The sequence below is a fragment of the Myotis brandtii genome, unplaced genomic scaffold (assembly GCF_000412655.1).
Source record: "Myotis brandtii unplaced genomic scaffold, ASM41265v1 scaffold120, whole genome shotgun sequence".
Lineage (NCBI taxonomy): Eukaryota > Metazoa > Chordata > Mammalia > Chiroptera > Vespertilionidae > Myotis > Myotis brandtii.
The window spans coordinates 6,771,063-6,793,799 of record NW_005354174.1 but is presented as its reverse complement, the minus strand read 5'-3'; the positions used below and the strand labels follow the sequence as shown (position 1 = coordinate 6,793,799).

The 22,737-nt window shown below is 45.7% G+C and overlaps 1 protein-coding gene across 3 annotated transcripts in view; it reads right to left on the bottom strand.

Moving 5' to 3' along the window:
* The window catches only part of CEP112 (centrosomal protein 112kDa), a 323,660-nt gene that overhangs the window by 38,173 nt on the left and 262,750 nt on the right, over nt 1–22,737 (bottom strand). For 2 of the 3 annotated variants that reach the window (XM_005858692.2, XM_005858691.2), the window contains 2 exons: nt 12,376–12,477; nt 8,868–8,932 (listed from right to left, as the gene is read on the bottom strand). In XM_005858692.2, coding sequence (XP_005858754.2) covers nt 8,868–8,932; nt 12,376–12,477 — 167 coding nt within the window. Of the gene's footprint in view, nt 1–7,146; nt 7,586–8,867; nt 8,933–12,375; nt 12,478–22,737 lie in introns of those variants that run through there. The other variant, XM_014532494.1, reaches the window with a different exon arrangement.

Genomic DNA, 22,737 nt, shown 5'->3' with positions numbered 1-22,737 from the left:
CCCGGCTCAAATCTCCCCCCTGCATCTTTTTAGACTGGAAAACTTGGCCTCACATTTGTTTCTTTCTCTTGCACAGTCATCTCATTCATTCAGGTGCCACGGTAGCTCCTGAACCTTTGACCTACTTTCCGTCCACAGACAGACAAATGCTCCTTCCATGGGATGGGGCCCATCTTATTAGGCTCCTGCACACATTTCCCACCGTTCCCTCTGCCTCCAGCTCTTATCTCCTCCGAACGGTCTTGCTCGTGGGGTTGTTAGGCAAATGCTCTGTCGCAATTTCTGATAGTGTCACTCCCCTGCTCAAAACCCTCCCATTGCTCCCTGCTGCTTATAAAGTCCGAGCCGCTCCTCACCCACCCACAGAGGCGATGCGATGTGGTAAAAGGAGCAACAGTGCGTGAGTGAGACAGACACCCGTTCCAACGTCGGCTTTCACCATGTGTGAGAATCATGGCTTTGGGCAAATGTCCACACTTCTCTTTGCTTCAGTTTCCCCAAGTCTAACACTTATCTCATGAAATTATTGAGGCTTGTCAGAAGATAAAAATAGCCTCCACAGTATCGAATGCTTATTGCATGTTAGACTCGTTGAACGCATTATCTCATTCCATCTTCACAACCTTGTTCTACCCTTTCCTCCGTTTTCTAAGATAAGGAAACTGAGACTCAGAGAAGCTAAGCAACTGGCCCAAGTCCAGATCCCTCTGACCCCACAGCCCTTAACCACGGTGAGGCCTGGCCCGGGCTGCCGTGGTCAGTGTGAACTGACTTCTGTAACCTGAGTCCAGCCCATCTCTTAAGTCTTCTCTCACCCCACCTTTCCCCCAGCACCTGCCATCCGATGGCATGCCCTTCCCACATGTCTCCCTATGGAAACGTGAACTGACTTCTGTAACCTGAGTCCAGCCCATCTCTGAAGTCTTCTCTCACCCCACCTTTCCCCCAGCACCCGCCATCCGGATGGCATGCCCTCCCCACATGTCTCCCTATGGAAATCCTACTCTATCCCAATGTCAAGTTTGAGTCACCTCCTCCTATGAGAATTGATTTCAAAATGTTATTGCTTCCTTGGAATTTCCACAATATTTGGCATTTTTGCCATACACGTCCTGTTCTCTCTTGTGTTTGTTTTTTTTCTTCCTCTTCTCTCCATGTCTTATTTCCCCTCAAGGATCACAAGCTCTTCCCAGGCAGGGAGCAGGTCTCCGTGCGTCTCACAGTCCCAGGCTCGCATGAGGCACTCTGCAAGGTCTGCGGGGCACTTAACGTTGGAGCAGATTTATCCAACTTTTGAAGAACTGAATTCAACCTACAGTTTGCTCGAAGTGAAAACGCTCCTCATGTGTTAGAGGTTATATCACAGAGAGAACAATAATTACAATGTGAGATGGATGTGCGCCAATTACTCTTTCTCCTCTACCCATGAAAAGGCAGGGAGGGTGAGCATGACGTGGTTTTAGGCAAAGCACCTAATAGTAGGGGCCAGCGGTGGGAGGTCTGCTTAGGTTTGCTATCTTAATTAGCTTATTAAAAAATTACACACATGTGCACACACATGCACACACACCCCCTCCAAAAAAGATTGTAGAAAGGACTTCAAAAGAAAAAAACTTCCTTTAATCCACTGATTTTGTATTCTAGCAGCTTCCAAACTGACATGCCCAAATGCATCAATAAAAATGCAGGAGAAAATCAGATAAGGCAAGTGGGAACTCAGTCAGAGAGAGGTTCCCTCAGGTTGCAAGAGGGATCACTCCGGGCTGATCCTTAACTGCGGGAGCAGCTGCAGACGCGGTGAGGCAATCCGCCCAGGCTCCTCGCAGGAACCGCTGCGCCCGGCTTGGGTAAATATTTTCATTACAAACACAATGATGTGTCGTGGGCCAAGTGATCGGTTCTGAGAAGGATTTCACACAGGATTGTGACACTGCAGTAGCTGGGAAAACCTAAGTGTTCAAGGGGAACCGGACTGGAACCGAGTTTATACCGAAGTTGAAGAGCAACAAGGGGGCGGGTGTCAGGGAAATGACAGCTCAGTCAGCCCGCAGCGGCGAGGCTGGGTAATGCCATCTCGCTTCTGAGAAATCTCAGTTGATGTCAAGATACTTCTGCAAAAAGTACCAGCTTCTCAGGACTGTCTCCCACACTGAGGAGAGTATTTCCTCCTCCTAAGGAAACGGAGTCTTTTCCATCTTCTTTCACCCTTTGACGGCCAGGCTCTGCGGCTAACAGAGCTGTACTCCAGGCAAACCAACCGACTGGATGCTTTCAAAACACACGCTGATCACCAGGCTGGGTTGACTGTGAGAATGGAGAGTTAGAGGGCAAAGCGGTGGCCCAGGTTTCCTCTCCTCGTCCACACTCCCCACCCAGGTTCATGGTGAGAATGGTGAGGGCCCAGAGCTGGGCTAAGAGAGAGAACTCAGCCCCACGGCAACTGGGAGGCCGATGCATTGTTCATCTGGATGGTGATGCTCTCCTTGGCTGAGTAGTTGGTAAGTGTCCTGTGGTTCAGGAGGTTTTCCCTCCCAGGCTCATCAAGGTCAGGTCCTTCCACCTGCTAAGCACAGGGCACGGGCTCCGGTGGACCTTGTGACGATACACTTGTGGTGATAATTACGATAAGCAATGCGTACCGAGCCCCGCACAGAGAGGAGCTGAAAGGAACATACAACTGAGGTTACTACCATCTTTGGAAGGAATCAGAGGAAGCCATGGCCTTGTTGAAACTCCCACTGCGGGGCTTCCCAAGCAGTGTTTCCAAGTCCATCATTCCACCCGCGATTGCAGAACTACACACAGGCTCGCAGGGTTTTGCAGAGGAAGACACTTAATAGCCATCACCTAGATTTCAGCTTCTCGAATCAATATTTCGAAGGAACCTGTATCATAAAATACGTGGACCCCAGAAAAATGATTCCATGGACCAAATAGTTTTAGGACAGATTCCAGGTGCAAGAAAAGGCAGGTTTCTTTCCTACAGGGTGTGGCAGCTTCGAGATGGCCCCAGATCCTGTGACACTGCCGGGCCCGTGTCCTCACCCCCGACGCCGGCAGGCTCTGTCTCTGACAGAATCCAGCAGGAGTGAGGTTGTGCCTTCGCTGGGCCCAGGCCTTCTGTGGCTGGTGGCTGCCATGTCTGGCCTCCTGAGGGTCTCCTGGCAGCCACCCCATGAGGGAGCCTCCTGTGACTGTTGCCCCTGCCAACATCTGGCTGCAGTGGCTTGACACCCAGTGAGAACGGCCTGGCTGAGCCAGTCAATCTCAGCACCGAGAGAGACGGTAAGTGATTGTTTTAAGCCACTAAATTGGAGGTGGTTAATGTGCTGTGTAGCACATAGGCAACCAATCACTACTTCTTAAATGAATGACTGAGTGACATAGATCTGCTTCTTCAAGAGGGGATACAGCTTGCCATCCTTCCTAAATGTGAGACGAATCATACAGGACAGGGCTGATGGAAAACTAGTTCGAGAAACAGTGAACGAGAGGGGTAAAGCGTAGTCTGGGGCAGTGGTCGGCAAACTGCGGCTCGGGAGCCACATGCGGCTCTTTGGCCCCTTGAGTGTGGCTCTTCCACAAAAGACCGACTTCTGCACATGGGCCACGAAGTTTCAATCGCACTGTACGTGCGCGCCCGCATGTGGTATTTTGTGGAAGAGCCACACTCGAGGGGCCAAAGAGCTGCATGTGGCTTGCGAGCCGCAGTTTGCTGACCACTGGTCTGGGAGATAGCGATCTAGGGTAACCCTGTATGTTACAGGTTAGAGAAGTGAGGTCCAGATTGGTGAAGAAAGCCGCCCAAGGACACCACGCTAATCGGTGGCCTCCCCTGTGAACTCCTTCCTTCCCGCTGAAGTGAGGAGTCGGGACAGAATGGTGCCACTCACGCCACCGCACATTAGCTAACTGCCCGTGTCAGGCTGCTCACCAGCGAGCCCTCTCTTTCTGCTCCACCAGGTCTGTGTCCAGCGAGCTGTGCTCCCCGAGACCTCTCTTGAACGGGAGACTCCCGGAGAGGACAGAAGCGCATTTATTAGCCTGATATTCAGGCTAAGCTCAGTTCTAAAAGCAGCAGCATCTATGCAAGCATGTCAAACTCGTGGCTGGCGGGCCACAAGTTTGACATGCTTGGTCTACAGCAACATCTTGGGCCTTCGGTGTTAAACCCTTCGCGTGATAAAAATCCTGGCTTAAAACGGAAATGTCTGAAGATGGAATTTTCAACTGATCTAGATATCGATGAGGGACCCAGATTTTAAAACCCCTCCAGTCTTATGTGACGAGTGCCGTTTCTCTTCCTCCATGTGAGAGGTACATAGTATGAGCAGAAGTTTGATTCTGTTCTTAAAACAATATAGTGAAGAATGTTAATACAGGTCAAAATCTGGGATCAAAATTTTTACTTTTCAAAAACCATTCCAGCCTACGCCACAGCTTCTTAATCAAGTCTCCACATCCAAGAGCCACTTCAATAGTTGAAAAGAAGTTTTATCTAATTATCTTCTTTGCCCACTTTGAACTGACCAACCATGTGCCTCTCTCTGGTTTTATCAAAGGGGCTGCCAGGACATAAGACACCCCGTTTTAAGGAAGCTTTAGTTAGCAGACTTAAAATTGATCACGCATTTTAGTTTCAGTAACTTGCAATTTCTACACCCTTTGATAATCCACTTTAAAGAACAAACTGTCTGTAATGACAAGGCTTAAAAGAGACGACCTTTCTGAACAGAATATGAAAGCTGAGAAGAGACAGTTCTTGAAAGGAAACCACGAGTTAAAATGACCTTGCGTTCTGAAACTTTTCTCCCCCCAGTTTTGATGTTTTACCTTTCCTTTCTACTCGGAGAAAGACCTTCGAGGATGGCGATGCACTTCAATAAGAGGGCTGTTAATTGTTCATTCAAACTCAGCTCTTCTTCTGCACTTTCTCTGCAGGTTCCCTTAATGAGGCTGCCCACCACTATAAGCATATGCCTTTTCTGAAAAACTCACTATTAATATGTGACTTTACAGGATCATGTTTGAATCTGAGCTGTTGACTTTGCGTCACAACTCAATTCTTTTGTACAAACTCCGAAGCAAGCCCGTCCATCCTCTCTCCCCCCTCAGTTCTCCTTTCCCCCCCACTGTGCCCTGGAGGGCTGCCCACTGAGGAGCTGACTGTTGTGTGGGGAGGTCAGAGCCCTGCAGGGGCTCCCTGCGTGGTGACACAGGAATGGCAGACTCCAACAGACACGTAGGTGATTGACAGCTAACGTCATGGTAACCCTTCCCACGCCCCATCCCGCAGCTGGACAGGAACACACACCGAGACCACTGTGACCCCACAGCTCTCCTTCGGCTCAGCTTGCTGCCAAGGCCGTACCAACCACTACCTGTTGACAATCGCGTGTTGAGATGGAAAAAGCACAGGTGGACGACCCAGGTGCAGCAGCCAATAGGAACTTGAAATGGAACTAAATTAGGTCCTTGTGATGAACAACTGATCTCCCAGCAGATGAAAGAAAGGATGAAATCTTAGATGGTTGTATAATAAGGCACGGTGTTTATAATTTAATTCCTAAGCACTTGCCTTCTCTTTCAGTAGCCATTTATGTATTCAGTGCTCGATTCTGTAAGGAATTTTAAACATGCCAAGCGTCATTTTCCTTTCTCTTCCTTTGTCAGAGGACCTTCACAGAAACATTAGTGTCAGCCCCATATTCCTATCACATACAATCAAGCCGACCTAAAGTTTCAGCCGTCTACTCCCAGATGTATAAGACACGCTTCGGCGAGGAAACAGGATCTGGGGAATGTCAAAGGTTCACCAGTGTTTGTAATTTCATAACCCTTGAAATAAGGAAAAGAAAGAATAGCAGGCAAACTTCCAAAACACCTACTGATATTTACTCATGGAAAACAAATATTCTGGAGTGGAAGTTCCAAGTCCAGCACACAATGCAACTCACAAAGGTTTTCACGTCACGCCGCTAACAACCGTACTAGTGAAATCTGGTGAGCTTCAACCTGCTTTTCACAGTCTGTAGAGAAGCAGTTAAATTAATCACGTGGCCCTAATCTTTCCCTGCGAGTACTAAATCCTAGTCTGGGATCATGGTCCTTATTGGACAGGCAGTTTTAACAGCATCTGCTATAATCTTGCTGTCACCTGGATAATTTTTAAGCTGGACAATGATTTATTGTATATGCAAGAAAAATCTCATCTTTTAAAGGGTGGAAACACATTTCTGGAGGAGGAGTCAGGGTGAACATGACCAGGCAGAGAGCCGACGGGCACCCATGACTTCGTGCCAGAATGCCAGGCCTCCCACTGTTGGCCGCGAGGCAGCGTTTAGGCCCATGGCCCTGGCTTTGAAAGTGGCTTCCTTATCGTCTCCATGTCTCAGTTACAGTGCAAAAGAGGGTAATTAATCCTTGGGCAGCAAACAATAGAACTGGGCGTGGGAAAGAGAAAAGCATTTTGAAGAAGTGTAAATAAAAGTCTGGCCTGGTCCTTTATGGCAGCCCCGACGATGACAGCCCCGCCCACGGTCCAGACGTTTAGTGCCTCAAAGGGCCCTGCGCACACCACAATGCAGTCCAAAGCATAGTGAGCATCCGTCCACCGCAGTTCACAATTTCCTCTGCAAATCAGGGCTAACCAATCGCACTGAACAGCTCACTGACCTCTGGCAGTGCCAGAAGCATCCACGCCTGGGAGCAAGACCACATTACCTCACCGTGAAAATGGGATCCATCGGACCCATCGCAGGTCATGGTGCCAACACTTGCCAGTGTGTTGGGTGTCCTTGCCTATGTGCTCCCACTAATATCATAATGAAAACCACCACCATGAAAGAGAGATCAAGGAAGTCACAATAAAACCATAGCTGCTCTTAAAATTCTTACACTCTTCTGCCCCTGGATCAGCTTAGAGACCAACATGACAAATACTTGGACAGGCAACCCAGGGGGTTTTAACCTAAATAAACACACTGCTTATGGATGTGATCCTTGCCACGACATAAGGTATTTTTTTTTTCCCCCCCAGAGTATAATGTGAGATTGTCAGTACTTTCTAGGGAAAATACCATGCAGATGTCATATTTGTTTTAGCAAACGAGATACAACAAAATGTAGAAATAAAATTGACAAGTAGAAAACAATGCTTTAATAAAATATGAATATGAACATGAAAACAATGTAAACATGTTAAAAATTTTGATATGATACTACAAAACGTGATTTTGATCATATGCAACAGGTAAAATTCTATGCGATAGCATTAACCAGACAAATTATAGGAAATCATTTCTTTTCCCAATATAAGCAATTCTCAGAACACACTCAAACACACAGTATGAAGATAAAAGAGTGTTAAAAAAATAACTTAGGCAGACACAAATTAAACCACCCTAGTAGTATATGAGTGATGCATGTTTTTATGATCTTAATTACACTTAAGTATTAAAAAGTGCCACTGATCTCACAGTTTACGTCACACTATCCAAATCTTCAAACCTGCTAGCAGTCCACAGAACAGCCTGGACACGGAAGCCATCTATGCTCTGTTACTCGGGTGAATCCTCACAGTTACCTGGAAATCCGAAATCTCAGTTAGGACCTGCTCTAGGTCTAATGGGCATGTCAGTTATAAAATATGTTTTCATTCAAGAGGAGCTGGACGGGCCCTGGATAGGCTCTGGCTGGTGTTGCTCAGTGGTTGGGCATTGACCTGTGAACCAGGGCATATACCTGGGTTGTGGGCTCGATCCCCAGTAGGGGGCGTGCAGGAGGCAACCAATCAATGATTTTCTCTCATCATTGATGTTTCTATCTCTCTCCCTCTCCCTTCCTCTGAAATAAATAAAAATATATTTAAAAAACAAAAACAACAACAACAAAAAACAAAAGGTGGTGGTGTGATTCTCAGTCAGGGAACATACCCAGGTCAATCCCTGGTTGGGGCGTGTGTGGGGGACAACCAAACAATGTTTCTCTCTTTATCTCTCTCCTTCCCTCCCTCCCTCCCCCTTCTTCTCTCCCCAAAATCAATAAAAACATATTTATAAAAAAAAGAGGAGCTGGATGGAAGGAGGCTAAAAATAATATCTGATATCAAAGTGTCATCATCTGTGCCCATGAGGAGTCAACTCCTCTCTACACCAAGCAACAGCATCTTTTGAGAAGTTCATGATGCACAGGGTCTTACTTTAATGTAATGCTATATAATGGCTCAGTCTTTCCCTGCAGAGAGGGGGGCAGTGTGACTACATCAGCAGGTAAACGTGGTCTATGTCACAATGTCTCTGGGAACCTCTGACAGAGGGTCCCGTGACTCCCTGAGAAGTACACCTGGGGCACTGAGTCGCTGGGAGTGTGGTGACATCACTGAATCACTGATCTCCCCCCTCCCCACTCCCCCACTCTCCCGCAGTTAGTGGCCCCTCCTCTTTTATCTGTTCTGGTCTGAGAACACCTGTAAGAGCTCCAATCGCCCACGGGACACAGGACTTGGGAGATGTGGGCTACCACACTAAGAATTGCGTCATCTCGCTATCTTAAAAGGATCACACTGCCTCCTTAATCCTGCAACCGGGCTGCAAGACAACTTCTTGTCCTGACGACCCAAGTGAGGCCCGGGCTTGCAGACGCCTGCGGATTCTCTCATCTCCTTCTGATCGTCCTGACTAAGCACTGTGATTACAAGAGGTGGTGACTTCTCAAAGACAGGCTCTTTACTAAAAATAAGCCTTTGTTTTTCAAAATTGATATGTTTAAGAATGTTAATGAAGACCTGACTGTCAAGACAGGAGACTCACAGGTGCAAACCACGCAAACCGATCAGCGATCAGCAGGCATTCTGATCACGGCCATACCTTCTGCCTTGGTAGGTGGTCAGCTCTTCCTGAAGGATGGACGCTCTCTTTTGCAGAAAGTTCACCTGGAGAAGAGGCCTTGTATAAGAGGAGCTGATGTGGCTTAAATAGCAATAATGTGCAAACAGTGTGGTTCCCAGATGAAACTCAGAGGATTTGCTGGATGTTACGTTGTGTTTCTACATCGGATCACATCACGTCCCCACTGAAAGCCCACCAGAGGCTACAGAATCAAGTTCAGATGCCTACGCAGAGCCATTGTGATCTGGCCTCTCTTTGCAGCTCCATCTCCCCTCATGCCTTCCCACCATCCCTAACTTGTGTACCTGTTGACACAGGCTGTTCCTCTTTTGGAATAGTTGGCTAACTATCTCCTATCCATCCTCCACTATGTGGTTCAAACATCAAACATCACTGAACTCTTCGGCTCCTCCCAACTGCTCCCGCCCCAGCCTGGGCACCCTCGGGGCCCCTCCTCGGCATTCCTGTGCTCTACTCATCAGCACTGCTTGCACGGCCTTGTGGTTGTTTTCATATCTCTCCCTGAGACCTTGAGCTCTCGGAGGGTGAGGATGACATTTCCTCGTCTCTGGCCCCCAGTTCCTTTCACAGGGCTGGGCGTGGAGCTGGTATTCCCCAGCTGGTGAATGAGTGAATGAGTGAGTGGAGAGAAAATTACGGCCTTCTGGAAACCTCAATCCATCCTGGGGATTCCCTGAGGTTGAAGACAGCATTTTGTAGTGGAAAGAGCCTGGGTTTTGTCTGGAGTTATGCCAACTCGGGTTCAATTCCTGCTTTGGCCTTTATGGCTCTAGGAAAGTTACTTAAAGTCTTGATGCCTCATTTGCAAAACGTGGTTAATGACAGACGCCTCCCAAGGTCATGAGGATGAGGTGGAGCGACTATCAGAACTGCCTCCCTAGTGCAGAGCTCACAGCTGGGGTGGTGGGGGGTGGAGGAGACTAGGTGGCTCAGCATATTCTCTGAAGTCAGACCTTTACAACGTGGTTTGATTAGTTTGAAGCATAAATTTCTATTATAAATTCAAGAGCACCTTCTAGGACCAAGCAGAAACTGTTTGGGGATAACGTGTACCATGGCTTGATGGAATCAAGAGCCAGTGGTATTTGATCATTTTGGAATTGTTTACTCTCGTCTCTTTGGTCTGAACTGAAACCATGGCAACGCTTGCTTCGGAGACATAGTTAAGCAGGAGAGTACAGCTGGCAGAACAGAGAAAGTGCTCACACGCGAGGAAAGCAGTCTCTAAGTGGGTCCATAGCCAAGCGCTCCCTCGGTTTCCCTTAGCTGTATTATCACCGTCATCTTAATTTTATCCAATTGCTCACATGACCCACAGGACAATGATAATGTTGACAGATGCGAGGATCGCACATTTCAGCTTCCCTTCCCCCATGGTGCTTTGCAATCGGAATTCCAACAATTTTCAAAACACACAGGCACCTGTGCTTCCCACTAAATGTGCTCGCTCTGCGGGCGTGCCTCCCACGCAGCTGCCAATGCTGAGGCCCAGGCAACGGCGCTCTCTCTCTCTCTCTCTCTCTCTCTCTCTCTCTCTTTGGGTCAACATCCAGTTTGAAATGATATGAATGACAACAGAAGCCCTGCAGGTGGGTATCAGATTTCTTCCTTCCTTTCTTTTTTCTAAAAAACACTCTTCTGAAGGTGCCAGGCCTTACCTAGCTGACCCTATGGAAGCTCTCCGACAAGGTTAATGGGTAAAACCACACTCCAGGGAGCTTTTCACCTAAACAAAGAGGAGGTAACCCTTCCTAGGCAGCACTCGCCTTAGGACCCATTTTTACGCAGGGCGAGCACAGCCAAACCTCTCAGCCACAGAAGCAGCAGTCGGCCAGCAGCACAGATAGAATGGACATTTCGTTTTCAGAGAAGAGGCTTTTTACTGAGGGAAATAGAAAAGCAACGGCTAAAATTTGCTCCACATTTTGTCTTGCACATGATAAATAGCTATGTGAGTGCCATCAAACTACATCATCTATTTCTGTTGAAAATACACTTACTGAGCACCTACTATGTGCCAGGCACCTTCCATGGCACAGGGAGCAAAGACATCATTCCCTCATGGAGCCTTTCCCCACAAAAATGTGGTCTTTAAAAAAAAAGTTTCTTAGATAAGTAACTTGCAAACCCACGGTTTGACTTTTCAGTTTCTGAATGGTGTCTTTTGAAGTACAGAGTTTTACATGTCGATGAAATGCAATTCATCTATTTATTTCTCCTGCTGCTGTAATTTTGGTCTCATCGCTGAAAAAATACCTTATTTAAGGTACAAAGATTTCCCTTTTTATCTGAGACTTTTTCTTAGTGTTTCTTTCTAAGAGTTTTACAGTTTGGGCTCTTACCAGTATGTTTAGGTCTCAGATCCATTTTGAGTTAAGTTGTGCATAACCTGTAAGGGCCTCAGCTTCATTCTTTTGCATGTGGGTTATCCAATTGTAAAAGCAACATTCTTTCTATCTTTTCCTCATTGAACTGTCTTGGAACCCTTGTTGAAAATTAATTGACCACAAATGTAGGCATTTTTTTCTGGACTCTCAATTCTACTCCATTGCTCTGTATGTCTCTTCTTTAACCAATGTCACACTGTCTTGATTATTACAGCTTTGTAGTAAGTTTTGAAATTGGGAAATGTGAATCCTCCAAATTTATTCTTATTTTCCAAAATGGTTTTTGGCTATTCTGGGTCCTGGCTAGTGTTTTAATCAATCTCAGCCATACAAAGATTCTGAGAAATACAGAGGGAACATAGTTGATGTATGAAAAAATATATGTTTTAAATTTCTAAGTGTGTTAGAAATGGGAATATGTGAACTCTTTCTCATGTTAGAGTTTTAAAAAGCTCAGTAGACAAGCAATATATAAAACATAGAGAAATATATATATATTCATAGGACTTTATAGAGGAAACTTATGTTGGAAGCTTTAAAATAACTTTAACTATATACATTTAAATTGGTTTTCTCGCTCATATTTTATTTTATAAATTACCAAGAACTACACATTTCAGCAAGAAATATTTAACCTAATTGTTTGAATACCTTGTCATTATTCTGCCTTGAATTTAAAATGCATTAAAATACAGCAGAATAAAAATACTCTGACTTCACTGTGCGTTGTTTCTCGCCACATGTACACACCCAGGAGTCAGCAATGTGCTAAGCGATGGCACTCTGGGCCTGGCACCAAGAATAAAAGGGTGAGGCTGTAGAGGAATGTAGACTAAATGAATAAAAGTGACCATACGTTTTCAATTTCAAGGGTGCTTTTAAGAAAATCTTATTGAGACAATGGGTTCTTAAACTAGTAAGACAAAAATGAAAAACAACAACAACAATTCCTTCTGGGTGCAGGCCATGCCGTGGCATCACATGGGTTTCTGGCTTCACTTCAGGATAGACGTTATGCGCAAGTGTCTTTTCCGGATAAATCCCCTACACCCTCGGGAATGCGGGATTCTGGTAATTACCTGTGACTTCAGGGAGGAAATGGTGTCTTCAAGTTCTTGTCTTAGAGAAGCTGGCATCAACCCTTTGAATTTTGTTTCGTATTCTTGTCGTATGTAAGTTATCTAAAGTGGAAAAAAAAAAAGACAGCTTATTTATTTATATACACAGAAACAATTGTTTTGACTTTAACAAATCCCAGAATAATACCTATTCATCACAAAGATAAGTCTGTTACACGTGGTCAAAAACCAGATAATAAAATAAGAGGAAGCACAGTACAAACTCAAAAGGTACCCAGCTTGTCCTTGTGAGTCTGGGAGGGACAGTACCTGTACCAGCAGTTTGTTTCTTTAAAACCCTTGGTGCCACCGTGTTCAGCGCTGGAGAAGTACAATACCTGCACTCTCTTCTCCATCACGATGCACACACTGGGCTAACCCCATACCTTTTCTTGACCAGGATGTGGGCCATGATCACAACACACTGTGATTGGAGGACAATCTGCAGCCCGTCACTGCTTTAAGACATGTCCCCAACAGGGCTAGGCACCTGGGCGCTCGACAGAATCCATATGGTTATGAAGATATGAATGAAGGATAATCTATACCACTGTCTCCAAGTCTCCGCACTGTGGGGAGACCAGAGTGCCCTCGTCACTGTGAGCGGCTCTAGTTCATGGGTTTCCCTCTCCCTCCAGACACAGTCAGCTCTGCGCTCAACAACTGATGGCCACAGGCTGGTAGGGCAGAGGTTGAGGGCTCATCCCACTCATCTCGCTCAGAGCTAAAGATAGAGACAAGTGGGGCAGGTGGAAGAGACATGCCCGGAGCAGGATGAAGAGGTCCATGAGTATGAGCATGAATGTGAGGGTGTATGTCTCGGTGTCTTTATCTAGCTAGCTATCATTCTTTCTTTTTCTTCCTCCTAATCTGAGACGCGATAGAATTTAAAAATCCATTGCATGGTGCTGTGTATGACTTAACTGAATATTAAAGCTGACTTGCAGTATATCTTGTAAATGATAATTCAGTGGACATATCTAGAAATAAAGGAATTACTATGAATATATGCATAACTAAATTCAGTTAGACAAGTCCATGGATTTACTGAGGATGATTTAAAATTACTAGTCTTTAATTCCTAGCTTTTTTTTTTTTTACTGACTGAATTAAGAAAGAAATGTGTTCTAATCATTTCATTCCCTACTAAAAGCCCATGGTGAACATGCTAGAATATAATTTTTCACTTTTTGGCAAAGTGTTTTTTTAATGTTTTAATCTTGTGATTTATACCTAAAAGAAAAGCAAATAATGAAACATGATATTTCCCACTGATGCAATATTTGATTTTTCCCACATTTTCTTCTTGGACTTAAGTCTGATAGTTACATCTGTCAGCTGACTCAAATGAAAGGCAAAAACGCAGGAAAACACATGCTTTATAAATCAGATCTTAAGGCCAACATTTATTGAGGGTTCACAGGCTACTATTAACTATATTTTTCTATCACTCAACATTGGCTCTGAAATTTTGAGCTACTACTCCTTTAAAAAGGATATGTGTCTGCTTGTAACCTTGTTTGTTAAGAAAGTCTGCCCACTTGCCTATACATTTGAAAGACTACTTGGCTGGGTATAAAAATTCTTCGATCCCACTTTCTCTCTATACTTAGAGACATTTTTTCAATGTCTTCTAGTATTACAGATAGCTATGGTGAAGTCTGAAACCAGGTTAAAATTTTTTCCATATTGAATATGACTTTCTTTCTCTACTTGGATGCCCATGTGATTTTCTTTCTTTTTTCTTTAAATATTTTTATTGATTTTTAGAGACAGGAAGGGAGAGGGAGAGAGAGAAACATCAAAGAAAGAGCAAAGCACCAATTGCCTGCCTCCTGCACCTGCACACCCCACCACTGGGATCGAGCCTGCAACCCAGGCATGTGCCTGACTGGGTTTGAACCAGCAATCTTTCCATGCACGGGACGCCACCAAACCTACTGAGCCACATCGGCCAGGACCCATGTGATTTTCTTTTTCCTTGATTCAGTAGCTTCACTGCAATATGTTTTGGTATTAATTATTCTGTATCAATTTTCCCAAGACATTGTGTGTGCCCTTTCTATCTTTAAATTCAATTCTCTGAAGAAAAGTTTCTTCTGTTAGAATTATTTGTATTCTATTATTGTTCTGTGTTCATATTACATATGGATCTTTTTCTATTTGCTTTTTTCTCCAAGAATACAAATTTTGCATGTATAGACTCTTCTTTGGTAATCTTCCATAATTATACTTTTATCTATTGTTTTACTTTCTTATAATTTTATATCTATTTTATATTTTCCTTTCATTTTGTGGGATTTCCTTTAGTCTGATCACTGTATTTCCTTGGATGTTTTCAGTTATAATTTTTCTATTTTTGTTTCTTCTAATATGGTTTCAATCTCGGTAATCTTTTGATTTTTGTCTACTATTTTCTCTAAGATCTGAGAGATCACTTTTCATCTCTGTCTGTTGACTTATATCCTCTTTAAACACATATCCCTTCTTTTTTCTTCTCTATCTCCCCCCAGCTTTTTCCTTGACAGAGAGATATGTGAGCGTGTTTTGTAAATGCTCTGACATTGTGAAGGACTGTTTGTTATAAAGAACTATACTTTGTCTGAACCTTCCCTCTGTTTCTTGGGTAACTTCCCATTTGATCTGTGTTTTTTATTAGCTTTTTTCTTACATTCCTTCTTTCTCTCTCAGTCTAGCAAGGACCTTATGCTAGTTCCCTTTTCTTTAAAAAAATTAAAACTCATTTTTGAATGGAGCCACCAATATTGAGGTAGGGAGAGTACTAGTAAGCTCTTCCCTCAGTTTTGAGTGCTCTGGAGGTCAAGCCCAGCACTTAAACCCTTTAGTTGATGCTTATAGTTTTCTTGACTCTTGCCCCCACTTCACTTTTCACATTTGATGGTCTCCCTCTATTGGAGGCTAGGCCACAGACAGCAGAAAATTGTGTGAGCAAGGTTGCTCTTTGATCACCACTATCCCTTCCATCACTTTTTAAATTCAGTATGCTATATTTCCCAACTTTTACTGAGGATCTAGGCATTTCTACTTCCTGTCTACTCCTTTCTTTTTAGCTTTTATGATTTCAGTGAATCTGAGTGAACTTAAAATGAGCTCTTTGAAAATCTAACATTACCTCACCTATAAGTGAGACTATCAATCAGAAAAATATTACAACTCTGAATCCTTAAACCCAAATCCTGAATTTAAAAATCATTATACCAAGCAGAACCCTGTTACTTTAGTAAAGTCATAGAAAACGGTAACCAATCTGGTTCACTCTGTTTGTAAGATGTTACCACCAGCAACCATTTATGGAGTATTTTCTATGTGCCAGATCCAAGTCTGAGTGTTTTAATAAGTGTGATCCTTCTGACAGCCAGGGAGTGAGCCCAGAGCCATAAGCCATGATTTGCATTCAAGGAGTCTGACTCTCAAGCGCGTGTCCTTAGCCACCATGCTCTGCAGTTCCTCAAGCAATCTTTCCAGATGCTGAAACGTTTCTCCCACCCCAGAAGGAAAGGGAACTCACAGACAGAGCAGTTAGAGCCGTTTTACCCACGAAACACTGGTGTTCTCCCAAACCTAACAGGGGCTGGGGAAAGGCGGTGGGATGTACTACTACTTCCTTCCAGACATCCATCTAGTGTTTGCTCTGTTTTTAAAAAGTGCAATATAACAACAAGGACAGCAGCAATTGGTTCCAATATGGTTTGGTTCCCCCATACACTCCAATTAGCATAACATTTTAATTTATTAATGATTTATGTAGAAGACTAATTTTAAAAATCTATACCAGTGCAAGGCACAAACCAAACTAAAATGAAAGTTCCACAAATCCGCCACACAAGCACACATTTGAATTCAGGCAGTGAAGGCTATACCTAAGTGTGCCATATGGCAATATAAGAGGAAGAAAAGAATTAGCTTATAGTCCTTTATATCACTTTTGACCTCTGCTACCATTTTTCTATCCCACCTCTGACTCTCTCTTCTTCCTTCCTGCTCACATGTGAATTGATCTAAGCAAAGAGTTTGATGGACATACACTTCCTTCACTAAGGGAGATCAAACATTTTACATATAAATCTACTTTATTATTAGATGTGAGCATTAACTTTCATTAGTAGATAGTGTGTGACTAGACTATTAAATGCAGAAAAATTCAAAGTCTGTTCTCACTCGAGGACTTCTGGAAGGAATTCCTAGTACTGCTGTGGCTCATTTCCACTCCCACTGCCCTCAGAAAGCACCATGTACAATCATCTGCTCTTCCACCTCCTCAGCCACATCACACCAAAGAGACATAAGCCTCCCTCTCTCCACAGGTTACTTCTCTCTCCACTTTCCTTCACATTCTCACCTTTAGAAAGAAAAAGGAGAACACCAGGGCACCATGACAAACAATGACATTCCGATGATGTAGTAAGACCCCTGTAAGCTGAGTGGACATGGTATGGGTGTAACATGGTACCCATGTGACCAAAGATAGCAGTTTTTGCACCATGGCAACACACTGCCCATCTTTCCCTCGAAGGCAGAGCAGTGACAATATTTCCCTTCAGTTTAAAAATGGGGGATGAAGACTAAGAACACCCATGCCTGGAGTTCAGCATTCCACTTAAGTAAAAGTTATATCCTGGATAATCAGACAAATACCCATTTGCATAAATGAGAGACTACAAAGTATATAGAATATGTAGTTGACTCAAGTGAAGAGGGTCTTTGGAGATAAAGTGATGCTGAAAAAAGTAAACCTTGGAAATCTATAATTTCATTGAAAATGTGTAGGGAGAACTAAAACATATTTAATGGGGTTCTTATTTGAAAAACGCTGTATCAATTAATCAGGCCAACATGTCAAAGCTATGTCACCTCCTGCTGTGTAACAAACAGCAAGTGAGTGGGGGTGGCAGCTTTGCATAAACAACCTCTGGACGGAGCCTGGAGCAGGTTATTTTATTGCTTCAATGTACACAATCCCGAGTTCACGCTCAACGAGGAGCAAACGGGGGAGCCACGTAGTGAGTTGTTGCTGGTAAGTGCTGTGGTGGTGTTTTCACATGTTTTAAATGAAACGCATAGTCATTTATTATTGTATTTTAAGGTGAGAGTGAAGCAGTTCAGGAAAGTGACTGTGCCTGATATTGCCTTGCAAAGTCCAGACAAGTGTTTTGGGGGCCGGGCAAGCAGAGGAAAAGGAACCTAGTAAGGACCCTGTTGATGTCATCTCCTCTATGGCCACTTTCCCGCATTGCCCCGGGACCACTATTAAGACTGTGTGGATTCAGAATAGATTTTAAATCAATTTGTAATTTATACTTAAAACCTCCATGCATTTGGAAAACAGCAGTACCTGGTTTTGAGACGTATTATATCTCCCGGCTACTGACGACGGTCGGCGTGTGGGGACTTTCTCAGGCCCTTGCTGACAGCTCTGGCTCCCAGGCGGGACCCCCCGCTCCATGGAAGGGAAGGAGCTCATCAAAAGTCTCTCTCCATCCAGCCTGGATTTCCACCAATTGGAAATGCGTGGAGGGTGAAGGGAGATATCAGATGCCTCCCCTTACTGTGGATTAGTTTATGCAGAACCCTGTCCTCACACCAGGCTGAGCTGAAGGCCATAAAGCTGAGCTTGCCTGGTGGGTTGGTTGTAGGGGTAGGAGCTGGGGCAGGAACAGGTAGCTCTGGAACAGAGTATATACTCTGAAGGAGGGTGAACATGGGTGGGCACTATAGTGGGGGCTTGGGGTAGGTAGAGAGCATCAAAAAGACATTGGGCTTCTTCGGGTAGTGAAAGGCGGTGAGAGGTGGGCAGGGTGGGGCACAGGGAAGGAGGTTGTGGGAAGGGTCACATATAATACAAACAGAAATGGGGAGGATGTTTCTGAGGATGGGCCATTGTGCAACAAAGAGGTTTTGCGGGGGCTTTTTAGGGAAGTGAGCATATAGGTTTATGTTTAATTCCAATGTGGTTCGGAGAAGAAGAGTGAAAGAAATAGCAGTAAAAGATGGAGCAAAACAAAATGCTCTCGTGCAGCTGGGAAGAAACACACTGCCTTCTGAGCAATTTCATTTGTACTGGGCTAAGGGGCTCTGTGTTGCCACAGCAACTGCCGAGAGAGCCGCTCTGAGGAGGGTGCTCTGTGATTCCAACGCATAAAGTGAAAACGGAAATAGTAACCGCAATTTTCTTAACAGCCTTTAACAGCCTCACTTCCCCTCTTCCTCCAGTGTGGGTTTATCTTACGGCTCTTTATTCCAACTGGTGTCCCCTCAAAACCGAGGCTGAGCTCAAGGGACCTGAGTCCACCCGAGGGAGTGAAGCCTGGGGCTCCGTGGGCCTGGGGCTCCCCGGGAGGAGGGGCGCTGGTCAGTGAGGCGGAGCACGGAGGAGTGGTTTCCTGGTGCCGGAGAAAACCCGGCCTGCGCACGAAGAACCGAGCATTGTGAGCAGGTGCAGATGCTCTGGATCCAGACCACGTGGTTAAAAGACTCAGACACCACAGAGCAAGTGGGTCTGTAAGCCCACTGGTGAGGACTCACACAGAGAAAAGGTGGGGAATGCGTAAGACAGTCGCAGGCCAGAAAAATCACCAATCAACTGTGCCGATCTGTTCGTGAATCAAAGACTTTAAACATCCAGCATGCATATGAGCATAACCAATGGACATAAGACACTGGGGGGTAGGGGAGGCCAGGGGATTGTCAAGGGCGGGGGAAAAAAGGACACATATGTAATACCCTTTGTAATACTTTAAGCAATAAAAAAATTAAAAAAAAAAAAGACTTTAAACATCCAGTCAGAAGACTAAGGCTGTGACGTGAAATAAACGTGTGTGGATAAATACTAAAATTTTGGGCAGCATTTGGCATGTAAGCTGTATGCTTTAGCTCCCGATGGAGATGAAGAACTGAAACCCTATTAGAGACAGAGCTCCTACAAGCAAAGGTGGCCCGGAGGTACTCATTCAGGGCGCACAGACATGTGCAGGGGACAGCTGTGAGTTCTGTCCCCAGCATTCACTCAGGAGTCCTCTAGTCACTGCATTCCACCTCCCACTCTGTGCCACCCGAGGTCCCGGGCTGAAGCGTGGGGGTGGGCCACGCCAGTCTCCACTCCCCCACGCAGTGGCTGCTTGGGGTGTGGGGCTGTGATCCATGTCGAGGTCACCAGAGTCACAGGGATGCTGGGACAGGAAGCTCATCCCTTGGGCTTCCCCAGGGTGTCATTCTGGGCGTGACAGCCGTCTTGCTGCCACAGAGAGCACAGGACTGAGCGTGGCACCAGTGCAGAGGGTGCGCTGGGAACTAGAGAGAAACCTGGGCCCCTAGCGAGCTGCACCTGAAGTCAGCCCGTCCTTAGATTTGTCAGTTCCAATTGGATTTTCTGTCCTTACAACCAAAATAGTCCCAATTGAACAACGTGGACTATGTATCCCTTAGGCCAGTGGTCAGAGAATTTGGGCCTGCCGACCAAATTGGCCCATTGCCTGTTTTTGTAAATAAAGTCTTATTGGAACTCGGCCATGCTCATTTGTTTACGGATTAGCTGTGGCTCCTTCGGCATGACCGTGCAGAGCTGAGGGGTCCTGACCGAGACCCTGTGGCCTGAAGCCTGAAACCTTCGCTGTCTCGTCCTTTCCAGAACACTGGCTGAGCTTGCACAGGACGAGGCCCAGGTCGGGACCATCTGCTTGGCTGACTGCTGCAGCCCGGCCCTGAGCATGGTGCCTGGCATGGGTTGCAGCTCAATACACGTGCTGAGTGGATGAATGAGCCCAAACCTCAGAGCACACGAGTGTTGGTGTTAAGTCAGTCTTTGTCTTAAGATGACAGGATCTTCAGTGTCTCGAGTAAACCAATCACAAAACCTCCTCCTAAATACAAAGAGCAGATTCTGTCATCGCGGTGGCTATTAATAAGCAGGCCAGCTTCAAAGCTGGGAAAATCAGAGGCGAACCCCAGGGCCTGCAGGCTGCCGAGATCAAAAGTGATCTCAGAGATTTACCCCGGAGGAGGGGGTGTGTTTCATCCCGGCTGTTCCCTCCTCTTTGTTTCTCCCCTTACTCACTATCTGACTGTCTTTACCGGGTTGCCATAGGAAGTGAGTCATGCCTCTCTTATTTTCCTGAAATTAAATGCCAGCTCCCTTCTCACTAGAATACATACTTTTGGTTACTATTTCTACTGTTTTTCCTCCTAATAAGACCATTCCTAATATTTTTCTTCACTTAGGTTGATATACACTATGGACACTCCCTTCCATCAAGGAAAGGCTGGTGTAAGTCAGTCTTAAAGGGCTATGAGCCGTGCAGCAATTCCGGGGAAGGGGTGAGGCAGGCTGAATGGGGCACCTGGGAGGTCCACGTTGAAGAGCATGGAGACTCGGCGGGCCGAGCTTATCCATGTCAGAGGCGAGCATCTTGCCCGCTTACTTGTAAGCTCCATCTCAGAAAGGGTTTGGGGAAAACACCGGGGAGGGAGGGCAGGGTGAGTTTCACCTTTGCTTACAGTGCCTGACCTTTTTCCTTTCAGAGAGAGGGCGTCAGCCCTGCAGACTTCCTGAGAGGTAGAGGTGTCAGCACCAGATCCCAACTCCAACCACAGGGAATCCGAGACTGGGAGCCTAACAGACTTTGTTAGAAAGATCCAGAGGACTTGGGAGGGAGACTGGTATTCCCTCAGGCTGGTAGGGGTTGGAGTTCATGGTATATTTCCTCTTTGTGCCCTGAAGTAAATGCTCAGTAAATATTGTCTCAATGAGGTAACGGCTGAATGAGTCCATGGTTGAATAGGTAGGTGGCACCATGAAATCATGGAGGGCAGTAACAATCCTGCCAACAAAAGTCAATATAATGTAGCAGGAAACAGAGAAAGTAAAGAGAAACCAGCACTTAGAAACAGACCTATGCCAGGCACTGAATTAAGGGACTCCGATATATAATCGCCCACATACTATCAAGATTCTGTTTAAGGCTTAGAGAAAATTTGGGAGCTAGACAGCATCATGTTTCATAGATGAGGAAACAGCTCACGGTGAGCAATGCTAGAACCAGGGCTGAAACCTGACCTCTGACCTGCCCCATGCCCACCTGTGGCTGGGGGTGGGGGGGTGGAGGGGCAGGATTAACCTGAAAATGTTATAAAGAAGTCGCAGGAGAGGCGATCCAGGGCAGCAGAGTGGCTGGAGCGATGGAGGAGAGGGAGGAGCTCTGGTTCTAAGGTGAGCGCTAGGGAAGGCCGTATAGGAGAAGCTAACAACTGGCTTGTAGAAAAGAAAAGCGAGAGATGAGTTCAGTGAGCATGGATGCCTTCAGCCACGTACCAGAAAAGGGATGTTACTGTAGAGACAGGGTGATGGTTGAGGGAGCTGGTCTGTGTGTGGGTGGGGGAAAAGACATGATTCTGGTTGGCAATCACTTAGGTTGAGGGGCTGGGAGACATTCGTGAGGAAATATAGGCCTGGGCATCTGAGACAAACCAGGCCTGGAGACTGAACCGGAAGTGGAAGCCCTAGGAAGGGAAGAGCTCTCAAGGGGGAGGGAGGGAACAGGATTTCCCAGGAGCAAAGACCCCCAAGGGGCTCCACATTTAGGACACGGGAGACGCAGCAGAACCCGGGGAAGATGGGGAAGAGCCGAGAGGTGGGGGGAAGACAAGAGAGAGGGAGCGTGGCCTTGGGGCTCACGGAGAAGGGGAGCAGTGAGGTGTCAGCTGCTGCAGACACCGATGGAGACAAGACCACTCCATCGTCACCTCCCCTGTCACCACCACGTGGAGCCGACTACAGCGGGAATTAGTCATGAGATTTGGGTGAGCAGCGATGCTACAAGTGAGGAGAGTTTAAGGTGGAATTAGTTGGCTGATATGTTGTATCTACGTCTAATCTTCCGTTAAATATCATTCAAACACCTGCTTTAGTCAGAGATTTCTGACCTGGTTGGAGAGCATCTTTCAAAAGAGGCAGCGATGACTGCTCATTCTTTCTGCATGCTCCAGCTTGGCCATAATAAACAAGTGAAATCTCCCCTCCAACACCAATTACCTCCTTATGTTGGAGCGGGCCCTTCTTGCCAGATATGGCATTCTGCACACAACGCGAGACAGGAATACAAAGGCCGTCATTGTCCTGCTATTGCACCCGGGACTGACTTAGACGGCTCCAGTTAACACTGATGACAATTTTGTGCAAGGATCTCCCTACCTCCTAGCAAATGGGAACAGAGACACTACAACAGTGATGGCGAACCTCTGACACGCGAACTCATTTTTTTTGGTTGATTTTTCTTTGTTAAATGGCATTTAAATATATAAAATAAATAT